Source organism: Diospyros lotus, chromosome 1 (genome assembly GCF_014633365.1).
Source record: "Diospyros lotus cultivar Yz01 chromosome 1, ASM1463336v1, whole genome shotgun sequence".
NCBI lineage: Eukaryota > Viridiplantae > Streptophyta > Magnoliopsida > Ericales > Ebenaceae > Diospyros > Diospyros lotus.
The window spans coordinates 44,829,112-44,849,557 of record NC_068338.1 but is presented as its reverse complement, the minus strand read 5'-3'; the positions used below and the strand labels follow the sequence as shown (position 1 = coordinate 44,849,557).

The following is a 20,446-nucleotide window of genomic DNA, read 5'->3' as shown; positions in this document are numbered from 1 at the left end:
CCTTTAGAAAAAATGATCAAAATCAAAGGTAATATTGGGAGGAGACTTCTGATATTGATAGATAGTGGGAGCTCACATAATTTCTTGGACGAAAACACAGCCAAGGAACTACTATGCGTTCTCCAACCCACCATTCCTCTATATGTCACGGTTGCTAATGGTCACAAGATGATCAGCCGATACAAGTGCCAAGGTTTTACATGGAGGATGCAAGGGCATGAGTTTTCTGCCGAATTGAGGATTTTACAGCTGGGGGGATGTCAAGTAGTGTTGGGAGTAGATTGGATGAAGATAGTCAGCCCCCTCATATTTGATTTCAACACGTTGGAAGTGACTTTTGATAAAGGAGGAAGAAGGATAACATTAACAGGGAGTGGGGATGGAGGAGAGTGCAAAGCAATCTCAGGCAGTCACCTGCAGAAGCTCATTGAGCAGGACAAAGGAACCATTGCACAACTCCATTCAGTCTATGCCATTGAGGTGTGGGAAGGAAGGACAATAGACGAAACAATGGGTAGTCAGTGGTTCAAGTTACAGGCCTCAGCCAATGCCCCAAGTGAGGTACAGTTTACTGACTCTTTACATTATCTATTGGTTGAATTTGAGGAACTATTCTTGGAACCCACTTCCTTAACCCCATACCGTTTTTTAGAACATACCATTCATCTTAAACCAAACACCGAACCCATAAATGTTCGCTTTTACCGTTATTCTCCGTTTCAAAAGGCTGAAATTGAACGCCTAGTGAAAGAAATACTGTCAAAAAAGGTCATTCGGCCGAGTCAAAGCCCGTTTGCCTCCCCTGTTCTCTTGGTTAAGAAAAAGGATGGTAGTTGGAGGTTTTGTGTTGATTATAGATAGCTAAACACCTACACCATCAAAAACAAGTTCCCCATTCCTATCATAGACGACCTTCTGTTAGATAATTAGGCCAATGTATTCGGCAATAGGCCTAGATCTATTGGGCTGAGCCCATGTAAATAAGAAACCTCGGTTAAATCACAGCTGGAGAAATGTTCCAGCATGTGTCGAGCAAGTGTAAGACAAGTGGGAAAAAGGCATAACTGTTTTTGGCGCCAACTGAGCCATAGATCAGTATAAAAGAGCTGATCTATGCCTTTTCCCTTATGTTGAATGAAATCAGGAAATCAGTTTCCTTCTCAATTATTCTCCCTCCTAAATTTCACTCTTCTTTCCCTCTAAAATTCTCTCAAACCCTCCCTCTTCCTTCCTTTTGCCATTCTCGATTTCACTTGTCAGATTAGGAACCTGACAAATTGGTATCAGAGAAGCTTTCCTAACCGGTGCTTCTGAGCTTAGAACGCGATGGCTGACGGAACTCGCATGAAACAAATGGAGATGCAGATCCAACAAGTTACTGCGACGGTGACTGAGGTGCAACAACGGGTTGGAAATGTGGAAGACGCGATCGGAGCCGTGGACAAGAAATTGGAAGTAGTGGCGGATCGTTTGAGGGGAGATATGCGCGTTCAGATCCGAGAAGAAATGTGGGAGCAAAGCAATATGGTGAGAGATCAGATGCAGCAATTCATGTTGATGTTCTCGAACCAGGCGCAGGTAAGGATATCTCCAGATTTTCCACCACGTGAGCAGTTGGATCCCATACTTCCAGGTATTGGTCCTAGCCATCAGGCAAGGGGATCTTCGGAACTGGGAGGTGAACTGGGAGAAATGGAAGAAAGAATCATGAACCGACAGCAAGGAGCGATGGTTAATGTTGGTCACTCTAATTTTCCAGTCCCTAAATTAGAGTTACCGGTGTTTGATGAGACCAAACCAAGGTGGTGGACTCGATGATGTGAAAAATTGTTCAATATCCACCAGGTGGCCGAGGAGCAGAGAGTTAACCTGGCCGCCGCATACTTAAATGATGTAGGGGATATATGGTTCCAAGGATGGTCAGGAGTCAAAGAAAGATACTTGTGGGAAGAATTTGTTAGAGGATTGTGTGAACGATTTGGTGAACGAAGAACAGTAGACATTGTGGAAGAGTTCAACAAATTAAAACAACTTGGGACGGTCTAGGATTATCAGCTCAAGTTTGAAGAGTTGAAGTCGCTCATGCTCCACAGAAATCCTTACTTAACCGAGGATTATTTTGTATCAAGTTTCATCAGTGGATTGAGCGATGACCTCAGATCCATGGTGAAGATCATGAGACCGAGATCGGTGCAAGAAGCAGCAGAAGATGCAATATTTCAAGAGCTTACTATGGAGGCCCTAATGAAGAAGCAAAGGGTGCAAAGTAGGGGAATAAATTCGGGAATGATACTGTCAGGAGGTCGAATACAGAACAAGGACAATTTCAAAGGAGGAACAAGAGTAAGGTATCTAACTAACCCCTCCCCCCATGATTCAAATTTACCTCCACGAGATAAGATCTTTGAGCAAAGAAGGATGGCAGGATTGTGCTACAAGTGTGGGGATAGGTATTCTCCTGGACACCAATGCAAAAAGCAACTGCTATTATTAGAAGGGGCAGAGGGGACAGATGAGGAAGAGATCGTTGGCAAAGAAGAAGACGAGGATGAAGGAGGAGGGGCCATCTCTTTACACGCTATAAAAGGAATGGCCGGTAGCAAGATTATAAAGGTGGAGGGGAAGGTTCAGGAGAGTACTCTCATGGTTTTAATAGACAGTGGGAGTACCCACAGCTTCATAGATGAGGGAACAGCTAAACAAATAAAGTGGCCATTAGCCAACACCCAGCCACTCTCGGTTACTGTGGCTAATGGAAACCGAGTAATCAGCAAATCCGTTTGTGTGGGATTTTGCTGGGAAATGCAAGAAGAAGATTACCAAGCTGACTTAAGGTTGCTCAAGCTAGGAGGATGCCATATTGTCCTTGGATGAAGGAGGTGAGTCCAATCAGCTTTGATTTTAACAAAATGGAGGTTACATTGGAGAAAGAAGGGAGAAGGGTGGTGTTACAAGGAAATATGGAGGGGGGCACTTGCAAGATGATTGATGGAAAAACACTTCAGCGGCTATTCAAAAAGAAGATATCACAAGTAGCCCAACTCTTTTCAATTAAGGCCAATGAACAGCAAGGACTGGAAAGTGAAACAGCTTCAGCGACCACATCCACTTGGCAGGTACATGATTTGACTCTTCTTGATGCACTTTTAATTGAATACCAAGATTTGTTTGTAAAACCTAAAACCCTTCCTCCTCAAAGGTCCCTGGATCATACCATACCCCTCCTACCTAATGCTGCACCAGTAAACATAAGATCCTACTGGTATCCCCAAAACTCAAATCCAAAATTGAGAAACTAGTCAAAGAAATGCTAACTCAATCTGTGATTCGACCCAGCCATAGCCCATTCGCTTCTCCCGTCCTATTAGTAAAAAAAGAGATGGAACATGGCAGTTCTGTATTGACTACAGACAACTCAATGCCATTACTATCAAAGACAAATTTCTCATCCCTATTATTGAAGATCTTTTGGATGAACTTAAGTACGCCACCGTTTTTTCCAAATTGGACCTAAGGTCGGGGTACCACCAAATTAGAATGGATCCTAATGACATCCCCAAAACAGCCTTCAAAACACATCATGGCCATTTTGAATTTACCGTAATACCTTTCGGCCTAACCAACGCACCGACCACATTCCAAGCTCTCATGAATCAAATTTTTGAACCCCATCTCAGAAAATTTGTGCTAGTTTTCTTTGATGATATTTTGGTTTACAACCCCTCTTTTGACCAACATTTAGACCATCTTAGGGCTACATTCAACATCTTGAGATACAATCAATTGTACATCAAAAGGTCAAAGTGTGCTTTTGCACAACATCAAGTGGAATATCTTGGACATATCATTTTAGGGGGAGGAGTAGGGACAGATCCCAAGAAAATTGAAGCTTTTGTATCCTGGCCGAAACCTACAAACATCAAAGCTTTGAGAGGGTTCCTTGGGCTCACGGGACACTACAGAAAATTTGTAAGAAATTATGGAACGATAAGTAAGCCCTTAACGGAGATGCTTAAGAAAGACAGCTTTAGATGGAGTTCTCCGGCCGAGGCAGCTTTTGAGCAACTTAAAAAGGCACTGAGCGAAGTCCCAGTGCTAGGCCTACCAGACTTCTGCAAGCCCTTTGTGTTAGAAACCGATGCTAGTAACCACGAATAGGGGTCGTCCTGTCCCAGGAGGGCAGACCATTGGCTTTCCTAAGCCAATCCCTGGCTCCCCGCCACCAAGGCCTTAGCATATACGAGAAGGAGCTAATGGCAGTCCTCATAGCAGTGGACAAGTGGCGGCACTACTTGGAAGGAAGCAAATTTGTGATAAAAACAGACCATGAAAGTCTTAAATTTTTGCTACAACAACGGCTACACACTCAATTACAAAAGAAAGGCATGGCCAAGCTGATGGGATTGGATTATGTAATCCAATTTAGAAAGGGGAAGGAGAATGTTGCAGTAGACGCCTTGTCTCGCTGCCAAGAAGAAGGAACATGTGAAGCTATCTCCGTAGTTGTCCCTGATTGGTTAAAAGAAGTGACTGTCAGTTACTATCAAGATGACTGGGCAAAAGGCTTAGTGGAGCAACTAAGTGTGGCCCGCACAGCAATAGACCCAGATACTCATTAAACAATGGGATACTTCGCTACAAGGGACGACTGGTGATAGGAAACAATGAAGCACTGAAGAGAAACATCCTACAAGCACTCCATGAGTCCCCTATCGGTGGCCATTCGGGTATCCAGAATACATACCGAAGAGTCCATCAGGTATTCTTTTGGCCTCGGCTTAAAAAATATGTCTGGGAATATGTGATGCAGTGTGATGTGTGCAGAAGGTGTAAGCATGAAACAGTAGCGCATCCCGGCCTTCTACAACCCCTGCCATTACCGAACCAAGCCTGGACTAATATTACTATGGACTTTATAGAAAGGCTTCCTCGCTCAGAAGGGAAAGACTGCATCATGGTGGTAGTAGATAGGTTCTCTAAATTCAGCCATTTTATTGGGTTATCCCACCCATACACAGCTCAAGATGTTGCTAGAACATTCATGGATCATATAGTGAAGCTGCATGGTATACCGTAGTCTATTGTGTTCGACAGGGACCGCATCTTCACTAGTCTATTCTAGAAAGAATTAATGAAGCTACTAGGCACTAAACTCTTAATGTCAACCGCCTATCACCCAGAGACGGACGACCAGACCGAACGAGTCAACCAATCGCTGGAGCTATATTTGAGATGTTTCAGTTTCCTACAACCTAAAGGGTGGCATAAATGGTTGGTCGTTGCCCAATGGTGGTACAACTCAACTTTCCACAGCTCCATCCGAATGACTCCATTTGAGGCTCTCTATGGCTACAAACCAAGACTACTATCGACAATAGCCAACCACACTACAGTGGCAGTTGTTGGTAATTACTTGCAACAACGATAGGAAATTATGAAGATGGTAAAGACGCAATTAGCTAAAGCCCAAAATCAAACGAAGCAACTGGCTGATTGACATCGTAGCGAACGAGAATTTGCAGTGGGAGAAGAGGTTTACCTAAAGCTCGGGCCACAACATCTCAGGCGTTGTCTCAGCAGCTAATTTCCAAGCTCAGTCCAAAATACTATGGGCCCATTTCCCATTGTCGAAAAGATCGGAGCAGTAGCCTACAAGTTATTGCTACCTAGAGGGAACACACATCCACCCGGTGTTCCACGTCTCTCTCCTCAAGAAAGCCATTGGTCAACATCCACATAGCACTTCGCTGCCCACAATGATCACAATTGCCGGGCAGGATCCGGTGCAAGCCGCCATTTTAGACAGAAGAGTGATCCACTGACATGGCGCCCCCCTTATTCAAGTCCTAGTCAAGTGGTCATCTCTCCATGAGGACAACAACACTTGGGAGTATCTTCCAGACCTGCTCAGACAATTTCCAACCTCTGCTAGTCTCCTACATATTTCTTGCGGACAAGAAATGCTTTAAGGGGCGGGGATTGTTAGATAATTAGGCCAATGTATTCGGCAATAGGCCTAGATCTATTGGGCTGAGCCCATGTAAATTAGAAGCCTCGGTTAAATCACAGCTGGAGAAATGTTCCAGCATGTGTCGAGCAAGTGTAAGACAAGTGGGAAAAAGGCATAACCGTTTTTGGCGCCAACTGAGCCATAGATCAGTATAAAAGAGCTGATCTATGCCTTTTTCCCTTATGTTGAATGAAATCAGGAAATTAGTTTCCTTCTCAATTTTTCTCCCTCCTAAATTTCACTCTTCTTTCCCTCTAAAATTCTCTCAAACCCTCCCTCTTCCTTCCTTTTGCCATTCTCGATTTCACTTGTCAGATTAGGAACCTGACACCTTCTTGACGAATTATCGGAGCTACAATTTTTTCTAAGCTAGACCTTAGATCTGGTTCACCAGATCCGAATGAATGCCTCGGACATACCCAAAACTGCCTTTCGCACCCACCAAGGGCTCTATGAGTTCCTAGTAATGCCGTTCGGCCTAACCAATATCCCCGCAACATTTCAGGCCCTCATGAATCACATTTTCTGCCCCTATCTCAGAAAGTTTATCCTTGTTTTCTTCGATGATATCTTAGTTTACAGCCCTAACCATGGAGCAACATCTAGCCCACCTCAAAACCACATTCCAAGTCCTCAAATCTAACCAATTGTATGTTAAAAAGTCTAAATGTATCTTCGTAGAGGGAAAGGTGGAATACCTTGGGCACATCATCACAGGAGAGGGCGTGCTTACTGATCCAAAAAAAATTACCGCCGTGGTGGAGTGGCATACCCCTAAGACTGTGAAGGAACTGAGAGGTTTTCTTGGGCTAATCGGCTACTACAGGAAGTTCATTAAGGGGTATGGGATAATCAGCAAGCTGTTGATTGAATTGCTCAAGAAGAATGGTTTTGAATGGGGGGAGAGGGCGGCAGCCGCCTTCGGTTCTTTAAAGGAGGCTAAGACCCAAGCTCCAATTCTAGGTCTACCAAATTTTTCAAGCCTTTCATATTGGAAACAGATGCATGTGACACAGGGAGTGGGAGCAGTGTTGGCGCAGGATGGTAGGCCGATAGCCTTCCTTAGCCAAGGTTTTAGCTCCCAAACACTTGGGGCTAAGTATCTATGATAAGGAATTAATAGCTGTGCTAATGGTAGTAGACAAATGGAGGTGTTATTTGGAGGGAAACTCATTTGTTATAAAGACTGTTGTGACATTTGTATTAGATTAGATTAAATGTAAACATGTATTATTGTATTATTGCATGATTCATTTCTGTTTTTAGTGTTAGAATTAATCTCTCTTCTAGAAGGTTTGTTTCTAGAAAGGGTAGCTGACCAATCAGGTTAGTTCGGTCAGTTGGGCAGTCGGTCATACCTTGTAACCCACGCCCCTATATCTTATAAATAGGGGTCGTGGGATAGGACTATCGGCAGAGAGTTTAGTGCGCCTATTATTGGAAAGGATAGTTTCCGATTTCTGTCTTGTATTTGGGATTGAGTGCGAGAGGTAGAGAGTAGTTGGTTTCTAGCTTGTATTCTCTAGGATCCTAATAGCTTTCAGTGTATATGGGCGAGGGGGATTTCAGTTCTCGTTGTAATCATCCCATGGATGTTTCAGGATAGTGGATTAAAGAAGTGCCTAGCAGTCTGGATGTAGGTCTTGTTTCCAAGACCGAACCAGGATAAATCCTTGCGTTTTTCTTGTTGTGTGTGTGTGTTATCTGTTGCTGGTTTTCTAGTATCGATGTGTTCTTGAGTTGGTAGTGAGCTAGTCGAGTTGAGATAATAGGTAGAGTGTTGTGAGTTACTCTAACAACTTGGTATCAGAGCCAAGAAGTCTTCTTTCGCGATCAAGATTTTCAAGAAACTCAAGGAAACTCGTCCTCCTCAAGAAATCGATATGGCGCCATCTACCTCTAGATTTGACATCGATAAATTCAATGGGTCAAATGACTTCAGTCTATGGAGGATAAAGATGGAAGCGCTCCTCTATAGTCAAGGACTCGAAGAAGCTCTGGAACAAGAAGCCAAGACAACAGACACAACTACTGGGAAAGAAGTACCAGTGCTGACTGAGGAACAAGAAACGACCAAGAAGGAAATCAACAAAAAGGCTCACAGTATTCTGATCTTAAGCCTAGGAGATAAAGTACTTCGAGAAGTGGAAGACTGCGGCAGAAATTTGGAAGAAGCTTGAAGATCTTTACCTCCAAAGAACGCTGTCCAGTCGTCTCTTCTTAAAGGCCAGGTTTTTTAATTTCAAAATGCAAGAATCCCAAAAATTGCATGACCATCTAGATGATTTTAATAAGTTGTGCCTAGACTTAGAGAACATAGGAGTGAAGTATGAAGAGGAGGATAAGGCTTTAGTTCTGTTATACTCTCTACCTAAGTCCTATGAGAATTTTGTAGACATCCTTCAACATGGCAGAGATAAGCTCTTATTAGAAGATGTCATAGGTGCTTTAAATTCAAAAGAACTTAGGTTCAAAATGAATGATAAAACCTCTCCTGGGGATGCCTTATCAGTTAGGTCAAGAAGCACTAAGAAAGAACATAAAAATAGGGGTAAATCAAGGTCTAAGTCTAGAAATGGGAAAGGCCCGATAAAATGTTACTATTGCCAGCAAGAAGGCCACATTAAACGACTATGCCCAAAGAGAAAGAAAGACTTAGCGGATAAAGAAAAATCAGGAGGTGGAGGAGCCAACTATTGTGACTCCGGTATGATAGTTCGGAAGCCCTAATTGTTAGTGAATGTTCAGACAACCTAGAGTGGGTCCTAGACTCTGGCTGCTCTTTTCACATGACCCCAAGAAAGCAGTGGTTGCAAAACTTCAGGGAAATCAATGGTGGAAAGGTCTTGCTTGGCAATGAACATGAATGTAAGGTTCAAGGGGTAGGAGATATTAGGTTAAAGCTTCATGATGGCTCCATAAGAACCCTCACATCAGTGAGATATGTCCTTGATTTGAAGAGAAACCTGGTTTCTCTTGGAGAGCTAGATAGAAATGGTCTTAAGTTTAAAGGTGATGGTGGATCATTTCAGATTTCAAATGGGTCATTGATCTGTATGAAGGCTGTTTTAAAGAATGGAATTTACCTATTGCAGGCCACCACTCTATGTGGTGAAGCTTCAGTTGCCAGCATTAATTCTAGATCCAAAGCAAGTCTGTGGCATTTAAGAATGTCACACATAAGTGAGCAAGGGCTCAAGGAACTTGCTAACTAGGGTATTTTAGAAGTGGGGCAGTCTCTAGAATTAACTAAATGTGAATCTTGTATTTTAGGTAAGGCAGACAAAGTAAAATTCAGCGAACCAGCAATCCATTCTTCTAAAGCACCCCTAGATTACATACATTTGGGGTCTAGCCCAATCAGAAAACCTATGGAGGTTCTCGATACTTCCTATCAATCATAGATGATTTCTCAAGAATGTTGTGGGTATATGTTCTAAAATCAAAAGATAACACTTTTGACACATTTAAATCATGGAAGAGTATGGTAGAGAACCAAAAGGGCAGGTCGATTAAGGTAATTAGAACTAATAATGGGTTGGAATTTTGTAATAAAGAGTTTGATCAAATGTGTAAAGATGGTGGCATAATTAGACATCTTACAGCTCCCAGAAACCCCAAAGCAAAATGGGGTTACCGAGAGGATGAATAGGACTCTCTTGAAAGGGTAAGGTGCATGTTGTTTCATGCTCAATTACCCAAGACTTATTGAGGGGAAGCAGTAGCTGCTGCAACCCATGTCCTCAACAGAACCCCCTTAAAAGCTATCAGTCTCCAAACCCCTTATGAAAAGTGGACCGGCCATAAACCAAGCTTAGCCTATCTTAGAGTATTCGGTTGCCTAGCATATGCTCATGTAAAGTAAGGTAAACTAGAACCTAGGGCTAAGAAATGTCTCTTTATCGGTTACCCATCAGGTGTTAAAGGTTACAAGCTATGGAACTTAGAATCAGATGGACCTAGGACCATAATTACTAGAGATGTAACATTTGATGAAGATTCTACCATAAGATTAGGAAGTAATGAACCTCACTCAAATCAGGACGAATCTGGAGAATCAGTTCAGGTGGAGATTCCAAATGTAACCCCAAATCTGACTCAAGATATCTCAGATCTCGAGCATCTTGATCCTGAACCTTTAAGTAACCATGACCAAGGATCTTCCCAAGTGGAAGAGGAAGAAGGCGACGGTGACGCAGACTCAAGCCTTAGAGAACCCCCTAATCCTGATAGATATAACGTGGCAAGAGATAGGCAACCTAGATCCCGTAGGCCTCCCCAAAGATATGGTTTCTCAGACTTGGTAGCTTATGCTTTTAATAGTGCTGCAAAATCCATAGGAAAGGAACCCCTTACCTATGAAGAGGCAATTGCCTCAAAAGATGCAAACAAATGGCTGGAAGCCATGAAATCTAAAATTGCATCTCTTAAGAAGAACCACACCTAGAAATTGGTTGAAAAACCAAGAAAACAACGTGTGGTAGGTTGCAAATGGTTGTACAAAATTAAAGAGGGAGCAGGAGAAAATGCTAAGCCTAGATTTAAGGCCAGGCTGGTGGCTAGGGGTTTCACTCAAGTTCAAGGAGTTGATTTTAATGAAGTATTCTCTCCAGTTGTGAGGCACACTTCCATAAGAATTCTCCTAGCCATCACTGCTCAATTGAACTTATATCTTAAGCAAATGGATGTTACAACCGCCTTCCTCCATGGGGACTTAGAGGAGAAGATCTTGATGGATCAACCGAAAGGTTTTGAAGCTAAGGGAGAGGTGGAGAAAGTATGCTTACTTAGAAAGTCCTTGTATGGACTTAAGCAGTCCCCAAGGCAATGGTACCGAAAATTTGATTCGATTATGTTAGGCCAAGGATAATTTTAGAAGTTCCTATGATTGTTGCATCTATTTTAAGCATATCTCTTCCAGTATTTCCATATATTTACTGCTCTATGTAGATGACATGCTTATAGCAAGTCAGTCCTCTCAAGAAATCTAGCTTCTCAAGGATAAATTGAGGGTTGAATTTGAAATGAAAGAGCTAGGGGAAGCTAGAAAAATTCTAGGGGTGGAAATTTCAAGAGATAAGCATCATAGGAAGATATATCTTTCTCAAAAATCCTACTTAGCAAAACTGCTAGTTAGATTCGGTATGGCTGAAGCTAAGGCAGTTAGTCTTCCATTTGCTGCCCATTTCAAGTTATCTTCAGTCCCCTAAAGATGAAGAAGAGAAGAAGGAAATGGATCATATCCCTTATTCAAGTGCAGTAGGCAACATCATGTATAGCATGGTGTGTACTCGACCCAGCTTGGCACACGGAATGAGTGTCATCAGTCAATTTATGGCAAATCCAGGGAAATCTCACTGGATAGCAGTGAAATGGATGCTCAGATACATTAAAGGGTCTATAAACAATGCTTTAACCTATGGTGGGGGTAAACTAGGAGAAGAAGCTAGCATTCTAGGATACTCGGATGCTGACTGTATTGCCGACATAGACAAAAGAAGATCCACAACTGGCTATGTCTTCAGGCTATGGAATTCTACAATTAGTTGGAAGTCAGGCTTGCAACATGTGGTAGCATTGTCCACCACCTAGGCAGAATACATAGCTGTTTCTGATGCAATTAAGGAAGCTATGTGGCTTAAGGGTCTAGTTAGTGAGCTCCTAGGAGTAGATGTCAAGGCAACTTTGATGTGTGATAGTCAAAGTGCAATTCATTTGTCCAAAAATCAAGCCCATCATGAAAGGACTAAGCATATGGATGTAAGGCATCATTTTATAAGGCAAATTATTGAAGATAAACCTGTTTTTCTAACCAAGATTGCAGGTGAAGACAATGCGGCGGATATGTTTACAAAACCAGTACCTTCAGCAAAGCTGAAGCACTGCATGAGGATCCTTCAGATAGATCCAGGAGGACAGTGATGATGCTGGGCAGTGGAGGTCACTTCAAGGTTGAAGATGAAGCCTAATCGAAGTACAAATGGATGGAGAATTTGTTGTGACATTTGTATTAGATTAGATTAAATGTAAACATGTATTATTGTATTGCTTCATGATTCATTTCTGTTTTTAGTGTTAGAATTAATCTCTCTTCTAGAAGGTTTGTTTCTAGAAAGGGCAGCTGACCAATCAGGTTAGTTCGATTAGTTGGGTAATCGATTATACCTTGTAACCCATGCCCCTATATCTTATAAATAAGGGTCATGGGATAGGACTATCGGCAGAGAGTTTAGTGCGCCTATTATTGGAAAGGATAGTTTCCAATTTCTGTCTTGTATTTGGGATTGAGTGCTAGAGGTAGAGAGTGGCTGGTTTCTAGCTTGTATTCTCTAGGATCCTAATAGCTTTCAGTGTATATGGGCGAGGGGGATTTCAGTTCTCGTTGTAATCATCCCATGGATGTTTCAAGATAGTGGATTAAAGAGGTGCCTAGCAATCTGGATGTAGGTCTTGTTTCCAAGACCGAACCAAGATAAATCCTTGCATTTTTCTTGCTGCGTGTGTGTTATTTGTTGTTAGTTTTCTAGTATCAATGTGTTCTTGAGTTGGTAGTGAGCTAGTTGAGTTGAGATAATAGGTGGAGTGCTGTGAGTTACTCTAAGAAAGACCCACCATGAAAGCCTCAAATTCTTAGGGGAGCAAAGGTTACACACGCAGTTGCAAAGAAAAGGGGTAACCAAGCTACTAGGATTGGATTACAGCATCCAGTACCGCAAGGGCAAAGAAAACACAGTGGTTGATGCACTGTCAAGAAGGGAAGAAAATAGGGAGTGCCAAGCAGTTTCTGTACTTGTTCCGAATTGGATCAAAGAGGTGTCACACAGCTATGAGGGGACACCATGGGCTCGAGAACTCATGACCAGTCTCGCGGCTGGTGGCGGTGAACAAAAAGGGTACACATTGAGGGCGGGGCTATTGAGGTATCGAGGGCGGATGGTGATTGGGGAAGACCCTCAACTACGGACTCGAATCCTACAAGCCTTGCATGCATCCCCCATTAGAGGACACTCTGGCCTAAATGTTACTTACAACAAGGTGAGACAGTTGTTCTATTGGCCGAGAATGAAGAAGGAAGTGGCGGCCTATGTATTAGCCTACTCTGTCTGTCAAAAATGCAAACACGAGCAAGTTCTCAACCCCAGTTTACTTCAGCCATTGGAGAAACCAGATCAAGCGCGGCAAAGAATTTCCATAGATTTTGTAGAAGGACTACCCCGGTCCGAAGGGAAGAGCACTATCCTAGTAGTGGTGGATAGGCTAACTAAATTTGGGTATTTCCTCAGCCCAGCTCACCCCTTCACAACTTCTGATGTGGCTAGGTTATTGTTGGATTCGATGGTTAAGATACATGGCTTGCCCTTGTCCATCACCTCAAATAGGGACAAGATATTTACCAGCAACTTTTGGAGAGAATTGTTCAAACAACTAGGAGTTGGCTTACATATGTCTACAGCCTGTCATCCGGAGACGGATGGACAAACCGAAAGAGTAAATTAGTGCTTGGAAGCTTACCTACGGTGCGTGTGATTCACTAGACCGAAAAGTTGGAATCAATGGTTGCCTTTAGCTCAATGGTGCTACAACTCAAACTTCCACAGCTCACTCAAGCGATCGCCTTTCGAGGCACTCTTTGGGTACAAACCGCCACTCATTCTAGCAGTCACGCACTACTCCAATATAGAAAGGGATGTGGATAGATACTTGAGGCAGAGACATGAAGCCCTCCAGCTAATTAAACAAGAATTAACGATGGCACAAAACCGAATGAAGCAAATGGCAGATAGGAGGAGAACTGAAAGGAATTTTGAAGAGGGAGATTATGTTTACTTCAAAGTAAGGAGATTTCAGCAGCAGTTATTCATGGGCAAGCCCCCTTCTAAGCTGGGACCTAAGTACTTCGGCTCTTTCCAAATATCGGCTAAGGTAGGACGCTCTGCGTATAGATTACAACTACCAGACGAAGTGGGCATCCATCCAGTCTTCCATGTATCTTTACTCAAGAAATCCGTAGGGCCACATGAAGCGGTAAGTGCTGAATCGCCAAACTTGGAGGAGGAGAGCCTAGGGGAATCTGAACCTATGCCAATTGTTGACAGGAGGGTCATCTACCAAGGGTCTTTACCCTTGATTCAAGTGCAGGTACAATGGAACAATCGGCTTCCAGATGACACAACTTGGGAGTACCTTCCGGAGTTGCTCAAACAGTTCCCTCGTGTAGCCGGACTCTTGTAATTTCTTGAGGATAAGAAATATTTTAAGAGGGGGGAATTTGTCACGTAGCTAGCAAGATATAAGGGTAGAATGGCCCATCCTATTTTGTAACGCCTTGGATGAGCCTCGGCAAGGTAGTTAGGATATGCTAAGTCACAGTTGCCTTCTAGAAAGGTCCTCTCTAACAGCATATAAAAGTGATTGTAATGGAGCCATGCTCCTCATGATTAATGAGAATATTCTATATTTTCTCTCTCCTTTCTGTTATCTCTCTCGCTTTCAGTTGTCAGAATTCCCTTGAATTCCGTCCTTAGGCTTGTCAGTCCCAGCGAGGCTGACAGGATAATACTGAAATTCTGAAGCCTTTATAGTCTTAAGACAATACACACACAGAAGGATACTTGCATACACATCAAATAGCATGTACATCTATGATCTATGCTATGAAGCAATCATATACATGGAAACATTACATAAAAGTAATGGTTAGGAAAAGAAATTACCATGCCCAACAGGTAATCGACCATTTTCGAGTCCCCAATACCCAAGTATCCCAAGGCTATGATGTCTAGAATGGCAGCCTCTTCTATGCCTCTAGCACCTGCATCCATCTGCTCTTTCAACAATTCATAATTTGCTTCAAGAAGGTTTATAGCATCATCTTTGTTCCCCATCTTAATCATAGTTTTAACTTCATTAAACAACTCCTCTAACTGTCTTTCCAAATCAGCAATATCCGCAGGTGGACTCCTTGAGTGATCAAGCAACTTCATTGACCCGCTACCACCAAACAAACTAGTAACTGTTAGTAAAGCATGAAACAAGTACAAATGTATGCCCTTAAAACAATAAGTTTTTCACCCAAAAAGGAAAACTATGTTAAGTGCTACCAAATCCTCAAAGTGGATCATTAATGGTAAGATGATGATCTCAACATTACATTACAGGATCAGGGAGGAGGGAAGTCAAGAATATTAATTAATGGCAGGCATGATAATTTTAGGGAACTCATTATCCTTGCCTACTAGCACAGTATGTAAACATCAGTAGCAAATGGCAGAACATTCTGGTGTAATAGATATAGATTAATTTTTAAGTTCTTCAGGTATCTCAGAAATTTTGCATTATCATCATTTTCAGTATATCCATGCCACTGTTGAAAGACGGATGCCAATTATCTGAGACCATAATATCAACTTTGTACCAACAACCCTTTCAAGATTTTCACAACTCTAGGCGGTAAGCATATATCTGCCTAAATCCATTGTATTCAGTTGTAGTCAACAAAACCTTATTCCAGATAGCTTGGCAAACATTTGTGACTCTACTCATGTGCATCCATAAATTCATCTCTACTGGATTGACGGACATAAATCCAAGCTGAGAGGTGAAAGATACAGTTAATGAGATCCTACCCTGGAAGATTGTTTGGACTTGAAACACTAGAAGAAGCTTGATCCCCTTGGCGTGTGCCATCTAATTCTATTGAACCAGATGATCCTGCAGAAGGCCTCAAGATGTGGCAACAGGAAATGGCTTTATTAGGGATCATATACAGTTTGCTGTTGCCTCGTTTATTTTGGATACTAAAAGGAAAACACAGGATGGAAGTCTGTAACTGCTCTGAATTAATATGTAGACATACTTGACCAGTCCTGAAAAAAGATAAAAGAATATTTAATGAGCCGTATAGCTGTTCAGGCATCATAAGAAAAGAACATGACATATTGACAGGTTGCCACAAGGACCACCTTAATTTCAAACATACACATTCCGACATACATATTTTCTGAAAAATATTAGTTTTTTAATTAAAAAAAACTACATGAAGATCAGATATAATGGACACCTACAACTGTTAGAAGATTGCAAATAACTTCATGCACAAATAACTAAAAGAGAACTTTAAAGTTCTCCTCTTTGCCTACTAACACTAGAGTCCAAACACACGAAGTGATTCAAGGTAACAAACTTCCCAAACTATTCCTTATATTTCCAAAATTTTTTACAAACTTTTGACCAAAATGCTGTGCAATTAAGTACCATCATGTTCAAAATATGAGCATAACTAAGATGAGAATGTTACTGTGGATATGTGTCATACAAGAAAAGACATAATTAGAAGCAAGATTATTTGTAATAATGTTGAAATGGCACCTATTGAAGATTTCATGTGCGTAAAGTTATTAAAATAGTTTGAATATGTGAAAATAAGACCAATAGATGCACATATAAGGAGCATGGATGGAATAGAAGAAATTTATAGTAAAAGAGAGAAAATTGGAGAAGGGAAAAAAATTATTGGTAAGAAACTATTAGACATGACATGGGATATAATGATTACAAAGAAGATTTGATCTTAGATATAGATGAAGCCATAGTCCACATGATTGGCCTAGCTAGTGGGATTAAGGCTTGTAATGATGATAATGATTTTGACCATAGTTGTCTGGTTTGTGGAATGCCCAGTATCTGGAAGTGCAGGGATGTGATATGCCACTTTTCTAGGAATGTGGTATGGCTTGGGGGGAGTAGGTTTCTTCGGTTCACCAAAGTGGAACGCCTCCAAAATTATAATATATATTCAGAAAATATTTTTGAAAATGTGTTGGGCCTTCCTTGCCTTTTTTTTTTTTTTTTTTTTTTGGGGGGGGGGGGGGGGGGGGGTGTCATTCTTATTTTGTTTCTAGTTTGTCTTTCTTTATTTTCTCCTTGATTTTAGGCTTATCCCCTTTCTTCCATAAAATAATTTTTTTCCCATTATAATAACTTATATATTTGATGTTGTTCCACTAAATAATTTTTATGTTTTTTCCATAATAACTAAGTGTAAAGCCCACCAAGTTTTTGGACCTTAAAAAAGAACTTTAGCTGGCCCCATAATGACTGAAACCCTAATGGGGAGGGTAAAAACCCTCCCACTTGTAGCTGCCCCCTCCCATTTCCCTCCTCCCTTTTTTCTTGTTCACCCCGCATTCCTTTTCTCTTTCGGGCCACTACTCCCTCTTTCTTTTCTCTTTTCCCCAACACCCCTTCCTCTCCTCCTATTTGAAATCTCTCTTTCCCTTTTTTGATATTTATTATTCAGTTGGGATGACACCACAGCTTGAAGAAACAAGACCCATCACTGTGGCATCTCCCTCTTCCATTCTCTTTAATCTGGGTCTCCAATCTAGGCAAACTGGAACGTGTTCCATGGTGTTCCAAGACGCCAAAGCACCAAGTTATAGGATGCACAAACTGGAACATTGTTCTGGTTCCTGAATGTGTGTGCGTGTGTGGTGGGGGGGTAAGTGAATCTGGTAACTATGATTTTTAGAAAAAAGGAAAGTCCTAATAGCACCTGCATTTTAAATATTTTACACATCATACAGATCTCAGATTTCCAAATGTTAAAAACTATCTGGAAATTACTTCTGAAGCTCCCCAAGCTCAGAAACCAAGGCAGTTCTTCCTTTCAACTGTATGGATTTTTTTTTTTTTTTTTGGGGGGGGGGGGGCCTTGTTTTTTATTCTATATTACTTAGTCACTCCACCTAGTGGGATTAAGGCTTATGATTGTTGTTGTTGTCGTCCTCATCGTCCAGTTATTAGTCAGTAAACCCAGATTCTGAATTCTTCAAACTGATTTGGTCCTAGATCGGCAAGGTTCCTCCAAAGTGAAATTTGCAAGATGAGACGCTCAAGACTCTGTTTGGAACTAGGATTTATCAATAAGATAGAAAAATAAGAAGAGGGTGCAAGAGTGAGGCTAGCTTTAATTGAAGTAGGAGCAAACCAAAGAAAAGAAGTGATCCGCAAATGACAACTCAAAACATAGCTTAATGTTTAGACTGCGCCAAATTTCTCCATGTCCAGAACTTTCCCAGTTCACACTCCAAGGACATAGAAACTAAAAACAATAAGGGAAAATATACTACATCATAATGCCTTCCAAAAGCAAAAAAGCAACTTTTGTTCCCATGGCTCGAGTAGTGACTAGTGACTCATCTGAGCTTCGAACTAACAAATAGCTCAACATGCCAGTAACTGGGTAAGTAGTAATACAGAGCTGAAAATCAGATGAACAAACAACGGAATTACAGTCCAAGTTCACAACGTCCTGCACAAAAGCGCACACACATACATACGCACAAACAAATTACATGAACTGAGAGGGGATTCTCGGAAGGACCTGAAGTTGCTGAAGGAAGGGGAAGGGCGAAGAATTGAAGCGGCCATTGATGGAATTGGCAACCAAACATAGACGAACTTGCCAAACGCCTAAACACATACACAATCAGAGCGAAAGCACCTTCTTGAACTTAGCCGAACGGCCGAAATGGACGTCTGATTTCGCTGATAAGAGTCGGTTTAGGCGGTTGATGGGAACTGCGTTTTGGACCATCGAATCGAAGCCCCATTGTTCAGTTGGACTTCAGATATTACGGGAGCCCAAGCACAAGCCCAAGCCCAAGCCCAATAAATGAATTTCATTTCCAAATCAAGCATTCAATCAATTTATGTCCACTCCAAACTCCGAATTTTTTTTTTCTTTTTTATGATAAGATTTTGTTTGTTTTGAATTAAAATAATTTATTTATTTTTATTAGGTTTAAAAAATAAAGAAATTTTTTATATCAAAATCTAAAAAATGACGACCAAAAAAAGAGTTTGGAAAAGTCATTTTTGGTTAACATTACTAACAAAAAAATCACATATATTATATATATGCACAGAATTTCTTGCCAATTTTTTTAGTGTTTGAGTTTGTTTTATGTAAGATATTTTATGTAAAAGTAAGATAAAAATTATTTTTATGCTTTTACATGGATTGTTTTACATATAATATTTTATAAGGAAAGATATTTTTCAAGACAATATGTAAAATATATTATTTGGATGTTATATTCTATATACAAATAAACAAATAAAATGAAAAACAATCTCTTATGAAAAAGTTTCATAAGGCCAGTTTAATGTTTTGTTTCTCATGCTACACTCACTTGTTAGCTATACTCATTTTCTAGCACATCCCCAAGTAATAATATTGAAATTATATTGCTCTATTATAAAATATGTTCAATGCATTTTATATAAATATGATTTTTTCTATTCTACGTGCCTTTGTTAAATTGTTTTATATCTATGAGATGACCCCATAAGTGATCATTGGCTAATTGAAAGTTTTGTATTGAAGTTACTTGAAAAACTTGAAAATTTGCAATGTGATGATCAATAATGTTTGTAGTGTTATTGAATCTACTATGAAATTTAAAACTTGTTAAATCTACTCAAATTCACCACGAGAACAATTGAATATTATAAACTAATCTCCAAGGTCGTTTGTGGTTGGATTACTTCAAGTGTGGTTGGTAGTCGAATATACAAAATCATATGACATGATGTGGAAAGACTACAACTATATCAAAATTATTGAGTTAATCATGCTAAAAACATCAACTGAAAACAAGAGTTAGGTCACTAGTGTAGCTTTGATGCAAGATTACTAGAAACATTGTAATCTGACACTAGCCGACAGGGAAAAATGCCTCTTGGTTAGGTGGAAAAAAAAAAAAGAATAGTGGTGCCTATTGAGAAATAATGAAAAAAAATACAAATAAAATGGGTTTTATACTCATTCCATTTCAAAAATTGTTGCCAAAGTTTTGAAAACATAATGCCAAAAGCCATAAGACATATTTTAAATAATCCTTAAGGTTGTCTCTAACCATATTTTCTATTTTGCTCTCTATTATATTATAAATAATTTATTCTCTATTCTTTGTTTACTTCAAAAAAAATAATTGCTCGAACCACACTCTCTTTTATACTCTTTATTTGATTATTTATTTTATTTATTTATTAATAAACTTCAATTATATTTTTTTTACCTTACCTATAATTTTCACTACTATAAAAATCTAATATTTATTTCATAATTTAATAATAAATATTACTATATTACATAAAATAATCAAATACACATACATAAAATCAATAATAAAATATACGTACAAAAAATCAATAATCAAATATACAAACATAAAATCAATAATCAAATACACAATATCATTCATCAAATACACAAATCAATAAATAATTCCCCAAAGTCAAATACACAAACCCCATCACTTGAAGCTGCCTTTGCATCTGCTCACCTTTCGCCATTGAGTGGTTGTCTTTTCTAGCTGCATTGCTCTTCTTATTGTTGTCTCTGACCGCCTAGACCTCCATCTCCAAATT

General features: G+C 40.4%; 1 protein-coding gene across 2 annotated transcripts in view; it reads right to left on the bottom strand.

The window, feature by feature from the left end:
- Window positions 1-18,563, bottom strand: part of LOC127807630 (uncharacterized) — a 28,077-nt gene extending 9,514 nt beyond the window's left edge. For both annotated transcript variants that reach the window (XM_052346012.1, XM_052346811.1), the window contains exons 1-3: window positions 18,396-18,563; window positions 15,637-15,876; window positions 14,725-15,001 (exon numbers count right to left, since the gene is read on the bottom strand). In XM_052346012.1, coding sequence (XP_052201972.1) covers window positions 14,725-15,001; window positions 15,637-15,876; window positions 18,396-18,442 — 564 coding nt within the window. In that variant the 5' untranslated portion in view covers window positions 18,443-18,563. The remainder of the gene's footprint in view (window positions 1-14,724; window positions 15,002-15,636; window positions 15,877-18,395) is intronic.
- Between the last annotated feature and the right edge of the window lie 1,883 nt (window positions 18,564-20,446).